The sequence below is a fragment of the Tarenaya hassleriana genome, unplaced genomic scaffold (assembly GCF_000463585.1).
Source record: "Tarenaya hassleriana unplaced genomic scaffold, ASM46358v1 Cleome16, whole genome shotgun sequence".
In the NCBI taxonomy this organism is placed as follows: Eukaryota; Viridiplantae; Streptophyta; class Magnoliopsida; order Brassicales; family Cleomaceae; genus Tarenaya; species Tarenaya hassleriana.
The window spans coordinates 1,808,861-1,817,042 of NW_010965019.1; the positions used below are offsets into that span (position 1 = coordinate 1,808,861).

Here is an 8,182-nt window from a genome sequence, read left to right on the forward strand (position 1 = left end):
GCGCCCGCCGGTGGCTCGCCGCGGCGTCGTGTGGCTCGGATGGAAGATCATCATCGCTATCTCCGCTGCGCTCTGCCTCCTCGCCCTCTTCAGTCTTCACCGTCAGTACGGTCTCGGTGTTGCGGCGCCGTCGGATTCGCTCTCCGCCTCGAGATCTCGTGTTTCGGTCCGCGAATACTCCGGCAACCGTCCGAAAATTGCGTTCCTTTTCCTCGCTCGCCGTGATCTTCCACTTGATTTTCTATGGGATAGCTTCTTCCAGGTCAAATTCGTAGACGACGTCTTTGATCACTTTTGTTTGTTACTGTGGTCGTTTACTTATTTGGGAAATGCCTGTTTCTGGTGAAATTTGCAGGGAGCCGATCGGGGGAATTTCTCCATTTATATACATTCGGTGCCCGATTTTGTGTTCAATGAGGACACCACGAGATCAAAGTTGTTCTACAATCGGCAATTGAAGAAGAGCATCAAGGTGATGCCAAATATCACCCTTTTTTGTGTTTTAGTTCCAGGAATATGTTTGGAGAATGTGAAAGGAAAAAAAAAAATCTATTTCATTGTGGATATTTCACAATGGATATGTTAATCATAGTATAAAAGCGAAATAGATTAAATGGAGACAAGTTACGGAGATCTTTGTGATCGCAAGGTTTCCATTCTGTTAAAATGAAAATTCTATCGAACCGTCATTAGATATATATTGATGTATGATCACGAATGCTGGGTGAAGAAAGAATAACATGTGTCCAAAATGAATGTGGTTGAGACGAAATAATAGGATGGATGTGCGGACACAGAAAAACGAATAGAAATTTGCAATGGGAATATTAGAAAGAAAATGAGGTAGTATATGTAGAAAAGAAATTACAAGAATGACGTTTAAGATGGTTTGACCATGTAAAATATAGTGCGATAAGGGTAGAGCTATACTCACTTGGGGTCGAGTGGTTAGTCAAGATTTGCAGTGTTTACAAATTTTGGGATGATTTGAAACCGAAGTTTCTCATTTGCAGGTAGTATGGGGAGAGTCAAGCATGATTGCTGCTGAGAGATTGTTGCTCGCAGCTGCCTTAGAGGACCTCTCAAATCAAAGATTCGTACTTGTGTCTGATAGGTCCGGTTCTTTGAGCTCTATATATTAGATGCTTTGTTTGCTGATATTCCTGGCAACTTTTTTTTTTCTCCTCTAGGTAGAAAAAATCTCCTCTTTTGCCTTTTGTTGGGGTTGGTATGATCTTTGTTCAGTTTCAACTGTAAATTCTTTGGTCCGTAACGTCCACTACCATTGTTTGTTCCAAAGCATGACTGATTGCTAAGTTATAGTTGTATCTTGCCTCTCTTCAAGCTGTATGCGTATGAATGCATAAATACAAAGCGTACGTACATACATATGCATGTGCGAGCTCATTGTCACGTACTGAGCACGCTTGTAAAAGGCCCTATGATGTGTGACTATGCCTTATTAATACAGATTCTGTTTGTTATAGTGATTATGGAACTCATTCTTCCATTTCTTTTTTTGTTTTTCCCCTTATGTTGCAGCTGTGCCCCATTATATGACTTTGGCTACACTTACAGATACCTAATGTCTTCGCCGAAAAGTTTTGTGGACAGGTACATTGTAAGCTTTGGACGACCAAACAAGCTTTGCCAGTTAGTTGATTTATTAGAGAAGGAACTATATAGATGTTGATTACGAGTTGTTTCCTGTCTGCAGCTTCGTTGATGCCAAAGAAAAACGCTACAGCTTGAAAATGTCTCCTGTTATACCTAAGGAGAAATGGCGAAAAGGGTCCCAGGTATCTTTTAGTTACATTTGTTTCGACAAGTTCATTCTTCTGCAAGATTATGGAAGACTTGACTTCTGAAGGAAAACAAGCATTGGATTGTGTAGAGAGTGAGGGGGACTTCTGTGGCTGCTTGTTGTTTCATTTCATCTCATCCTACTTTCTATTTGTTGTATTTGCAGTGGATCTCTTTGATCAGAAGCCACGCAGAGGTCATTGTAAATGATGATACCGTGTTTCCAGTTTTCGAGAAATTTTGCAAGGTAGTAATAATGGTCAAAACTTTCGTGTGTTTATCATTTTTCTGCTCGGTTTCTTTCATAAGTGGCACCTTTGCCATTTAATTGTCAACCTGAACTTTATCTGATGTTTTCTTCTGTGACGGTATGCTCATAGTTTCCTTTTTTATTTGCAGCGAGCTCCACCTCTAGATGCCCGAAGCAAATGGCTGCATGTAAGTGATGCTTCAATGTTCTATTGTTCATTTATTTCTGTGGCAAAATTTTTGGTCTATGAATATCAGTGCTGGTCCCAAATTCCAATTCACTTTGATGGTATGAGAATGGATAGGATGAAAGCTAAAAGAGCCGATAAATCCATTCTAAACTTGTTAGCTCATCGCCAACATTTTACACCGATGTGAATACAGAAAATTCATCAACTTCCGAAGCGGCACAATTGCATCCCGGATGAACATTATGTGCAGACACTGCTCACTGTAATCTTCTCTTTCTCCTCTGGTTTTTCTGGCCCTTTTGATGATTTGAGATCCCCATCCTCTTCCTCTAATTTCTATAGAAACTTATATTTTCAGATGCGAGGACTGGAAAACGAAATCGAAAGGAGGACATTGACTTACACAGTATGGAACCTATCCGCTGCAAAAGCTGAAACCAAATCTTGGCATCCCATCACTTTCACATCGGAGAACGCCGGTCCAAAGCAAATCAACGAAATAAAGGTGTGTCCTTTTCCTTTTTCTCCTCAAACCCGATCTCCCATCTTTTTCATATGCGCCCATGACGAACCAAGCTGAGAAATTTTCGTTTCCGGGCAGAGAATCAACCATGTATATTACGAATCTGAGTACCGAACTGAATGGTGCCGGGCAGATACAAAGCCTGTCCCGTGCTTTCTCTTCGCGAGGAAGTTCACCAGAGGAGCCGCAATGCGTCTTCTGAGCGAAGGATTGGTAGGATCATTGCCGGAGACAACCTTATAACAGAACGGAAGTTAGTTCATTCATTCAAGCACTTGGTAATAAAAGGGATCAACGAAAGACAAGACAGGGACAGAGAGTGACTCTTATAAAAGGTTTAACTTACTACCCACAGTATATCATACATGATAGAATCCAGTAAAGATTAAAATACTCCATGGAGATGAGGTTTAGTAACGTTAGCATACACATATACACAACAAATTCAATGTATTTTGAAATCTTCATCATAGTTGATCGTATATGGGTTTTTATGGTGCTTGTTTTTTATTTTTATTTTATTTTAAATACACAAAAAATTTGTGTAAGATAGAATTCTAACACTAAATATATATTAAGATTACACTTGTGGATAATGTTTTCGAATGAACGCAATGACCAATGACCATTGTGTATGACTCTCGGAGGATCTATAAGCAAAAATGAAAGTTGATCCTTAAGAAGTTGGTCAGCTTCTAAACGTCGCGTACTTTTTGTACTCTTTTTCTGTAATGGGAAAAAAAGGAGAGAGATTTCCGCTGCCGGGATTCGAACCCGGAATTTCACCATTGAAATTTAACCAGTGTGCTACAGTGGATTGCTTGCTACATTTGACCTAAATTATTATTATTCTCTTTTTCTTTAGTCCTGCCTCCGAATTCAGATATCCATGGCTAATTATTCAATCCGAAAACATTAACTTGAATTTGAACCCGAATTTTGAATATTAGACATCAAAACTTGATCACTATCTAACTGAAAGATAGGTATCCGATTTTAGATTTTCAACCTTCAAATCGGGATGATTATCCGATTTTTGAGTATTTTTATCTACTTTAATGCGAACGATACAGATTGATTACAAATTTCGTACTTCAAAACTACAGATTGATTACAAATTTCGTACTTCAAAACTCGAGATTTCGTATCTCAAAACTCATGAGAAAAACAATTCAAAATCAGATATATGCGACTCGCTTCCGATCCTACACGATCAGTGCATTTTTGAATATTTTTTTATCATTTTTATAAAAATATTTCTATCATAACAATGATACACTTAATTTTCGTTAATATGTTCTTATTGTCTTATAAGTTAGAATTCGAATGACATAAAATTATCAAGTTATTATATCTTTCTAGTAGTTAAAAGTCTTTGTTCTTTTCCACAGGTAAGATACCGTTTTGGTATCGAAGATCATGAATCAAAAATTTTAGTTTTTTTTTCTCATTATTAATCATCAAGAGTCAACCCGAGTTTCTAAATCTCTAACATGAAAAAGTGCTCTTGTAACAGCTTTTAGCTAAGTTTGGAAAATTATTGCATGACAAGTTTGAACAATGAGTCATGTTCACTATACATCGAAATATATACATACATATATATATATATATATATATATATATATATATATATATATTGGATCGTCGTTGATGCATGCATTTTTTCATGTTTCCACATTGCTATGCCTAATTTTGAAAATTTTATTTTATATTTCTTTGCCTTGATGACCCAAAACTTTGGTTTTTTCTTCACGAGCCTAACTCGTTTTAGCTTCAAATCTCGTGAACCCCTTTGACTTTTGACCAACCCACTAAAAGTGTTAAAATTCAGAAAATTTTCTTATGCAGCCTAATTAAGGAGTTTACGCTTATCCCTTTTGACTTTCTCTATCGATTTCCCACGTATAAATACCCCTTCTTGCTCCTTCATTTCTCTTCATCCAAAACAAAAATATACAAACATACATTAGATTCGAAGATATCGTACCAATCCTCCATTCTTCAAGATTCTCTCTTTTGATTCACACCAAAAGAGAAAAAAGAATGAAGACCTTCACCATATCTCACTCCTTAGTTGTGTTAATAATGGCGTTTGCCATTGCTACGGCAACACTGAGCCAAAATTTACCATTTGACGAGGCCAATACGGACACGACCACCGGCCAAGAAGTGCCCGTTTCGTCGAGCCATGCGGGTCGATTTCTCTCGAGCAGAAACGACAAGTATCGGGTGGTGGGTGCGATGATGACATGCGACAGGTATCCGAAAGTATGTCGGCTAAAGGGCAGCCCAGGACGAGAATGCTGCCGGAAGAGATGCGTAGATGTACGGAGCGACAGATCCAACTGCGGGAAGTGTGGGAAGAAGTGTGGGTATTCGGAGATTTGTTGCAAGGGAAAGTGTGTGAACCCAATGTTCGATAAGAAACACTGTGGGGTTTGCTTCAACAAGTGCAAGAAAAGAAGCTCTTGCTCTTATGGGATGTGCAGCTATGCCTAATTTTTTTTTTTTTTAAAAGCACAATCTGGTATGCAAAAAGATTTATATTGTCATAATCTTTATTGGTTTGATTAATTGATTCATAATTATGTAACACTATCATTGTTTTACATTAGTTATTATGATTCATGTAATATGTCATGTAATAAGGGAACCTGTAGTAGTAGTCATGAAATTGTAGGGTTCTGTCGGACTATATATATAATTTGAATGTTTGATTTTTATTTGAATTTTAGTACCCTTTTTATGCTTATTGCTCTTGAATAGAGTTCTCCACAATATAGATATTCGAATATTATCGGCAGATAATAATACCTAAAATATTTTTTATTTGGATTTAATGCCCTTGTTATGGTTATTATTGCTCGTGAAATTGTGAATATAATGCTAAAAGTACCTAAAATAATTTCACAATGCATCAAAAGTATGAAATACAAAATAGTCAAATCGGAGACAAAATATTTAATGTAAAATATTAAAAATATATAAAATTTCTCTTTTGTGATATTTTATAAATAAAATATTTAAATATAAATTATAAAAAAAATGAGAAATAAAAAAGTAAACTAAGAAAAATAAAATGGATATAGCATACAAATACCTAATTTTAAAAAAAAAACTCAAATAAATACTTGAATTATAAAACTTCGATATGTTTCCTATGAACTTTTAAAAAATTCTAAATAAATACTTAGGTTTTTTCACAATAAATACTTAGGGTTTTGAAAATTTTCTAAATAAATCCAAAATTCAAATATTTTTTAAATAAAAATAGTCAACGTTGTTAAAGGAGTTTGAGTTTTTCTGGAAAATTTTCAAAAATCTAAATATTTATATAGGATTTTTAAAAAACAAAAATATTTATAAGAAAATTTTATAATTTAGATATTTATTTAAAATTTTTGTAATAAAAATCTAAGATAATATTCTCTGATATAATACAATATAAGATCTGAGATATTTGTTATTATTATTAGTTCCAGAGTTGTTTTTGACTAAACTGTACTTACACAAAATGTTTGCATAGCTCAATTAATAAAAACTTAAAATTAATTGTAATTATCATAAAATCATGATTATAAGTTGAACACATGATCTAATAGGGAAAATGATCTTCGTATTAAGTCTTAACAAACACATGGCAAATTGGCCTCGTTTTTTTTTCTCCAAATTTATAATTTCATAATATTTTCAAGAGATAATATCCAAAGAAAAAATTTATAATTTCATAATATATTTCAAAGGATAATATCCAACATTAACGAACATTTAAAAATCTAGATAAACTAATACATATTATACAAAGAAGATCACAACACAAGAAAGAAAGAAAAAAAAAACATTACAAAACACTCAAAAGATAGAAAAAGAAACATGAAGTCAGCCGTGTAGTTGATCATCCTCTCTTGCCTCCTCTTCTCCATGGCTCTTAACCATGCCCAAGGTAACATATCTTAATTATCAAATCCATTGAATTTATTTATTTATTTTTAACAACCCATTTTCCCAATTTACCCGTCGCAAAATCTATTATCTGATCGAGTTCATAAGTATAATCATTTTTTCAAAATTCTTATGTTATAGAGAAAAACGTGCTATCACTCAAAAACATTGTTTCTTATCATCATAGTTTTTAACTATATATATATTGGAAAACATGAAGAGTTTCATTTTATATAGAGTTTATATATTAGTGTGTTTAATATTTAGAGTGGATTTATATCATTATAATATTAATTAGGCATGGTAAAAAACTATATTGTATATTGAAACTCATTCGATAATCAATAATAGAACAACACTTTATTTCACAAATTTTAACAATATATATATCATAGCCATGTAAACGTAATCGATTGTTGAAATAGCCATAATAATTCGATATTCCTTTATCCGTTTCATACATTTCATCGGAATCATTTGGTCATATTTGAATGTATTCTTGATATATATATATATAGGCGAAAATTATAGCGATTTATTTGGTAAGATATATGAATGCTTAACAAACGATGTGAGAAATCCAATTTCTTCAACACATAGGGTTGACTTTAAACCCCAGCAGAAAAATAAAGAAAACAAAAATTTAAATATCATTTTCTTTATTGTAGAATCTTTAAAATATTTATTATTAGTTTACTAAAACAATTATATATCTAAGTTAATTTTATATAGCTATGCATATCGATAATTTAATGTAATAGTGGTACGGTTCCCATGTTCTTCATTTCCAACTCAAAATGCAATGTACTTTGTACGGATTACGCTAATCATAAAATAAAGGCTAATTTTATTATTTTTTCCAAAAAAATACACGATTATATTAACTCTACGATTAGCGTAAATGTATCTATCTACAAAGAGACGACAATAACACCTAAAATGCTTTTAAAAAAAATTATTTCACATCCAAAATTATTTTATCTGCGCCAAAAATATTAAATAACATTATTTTTTTTATAATTTTGTATATTCTTTTAGAATGTAATTAAGATCAATCGGGCAAAAAAACAGTGATTAAGTGCGATAAATTAGTAAAAACTAATTAATATCCAAAAGTCAAGCCAACGACCAGCCTAAATTAAGCTTGTGCAACCACGTCTATGACAAATAAAAAACATTATAATAGTTATTCCCATGTCAATATCTAACCATATTATAAGATTTTTTTTATGTCAACGCAGATCATTGCGTCCCACTCATCTCTTCGATTACACAAACTCACGTACATACAAACACAAAGGCAAATGCTCTCACACACATATATATACCTATATATATGGTAGATGAGCTTTGTGTGTGGGGTCAAGATATGCATACATAATACATACATATATATATATATATATATATAGATCGATCTTCATACATTTCATTGTGGTCAAAACAACTCTCCAAACCATTCTTCAAGGCA

The 8,182-nt window shown here is 33.4% G+C and overlaps 2 protein-coding genes across 2 annotated transcripts in view; both read left to right on the forward strand.

The window, feature by feature from the left end:
* LOC104809482 overlaps positions 1-3,276 on the forward strand; it is a 3,554-nt gene extending 278 nt beyond the window's left edge. Inside the window, exons 2-11 of the mRNA XM_010535492.2 lie at positions 5-262; positions 356-472; positions 1,014-1,114; positions 1,543-1,614; positions 1,718-1,799; positions 1,970-2,050; positions 2,203-2,241; positions 2,437-2,505; positions 2,602-2,748; positions 2,845-3,276. Coding sequence (XP_010533794.1) covers positions 5-262; positions 356-472; positions 1,014-1,114; positions 1,543-1,614; positions 1,718-1,799; positions 1,970-2,050; positions 2,203-2,241; positions 2,437-2,505; positions 2,602-2,748; positions 2,845-3,009 — 1,131 coding nt within the window. The 3' untranslated portion in view covers positions 3,010-3,276. The remainder of the gene's footprint in view (positions 1-4; positions 263-355; positions 473-1,013; positions 1,115-1,542; positions 1,615-1,717; positions 1,800-1,969; positions 2,051-2,202; positions 2,242-2,436; positions 2,506-2,601; positions 2,749-2,844) is intronic.
* Positions 3,277-4,731: 1,455 nt separating this feature from the next.
* Positions 4,732-5,449, forward strand: LOC104809483 (stigma-specific STIG1-like protein 1). The gene has a single exon (XM_010535493.1). It carries the CDS (start codon positions 4,813-4,815, stop codon positions 5,266-5,268), a length of 456 nt encoding a protein of 151 aa, XP_010533795.1. The 5' UTR covers positions 4,732-4,812; the 3' UTR covers positions 5,269-5,449.
* Positions 5,450-8,182: the final 2,733 nt, after the last annotated feature.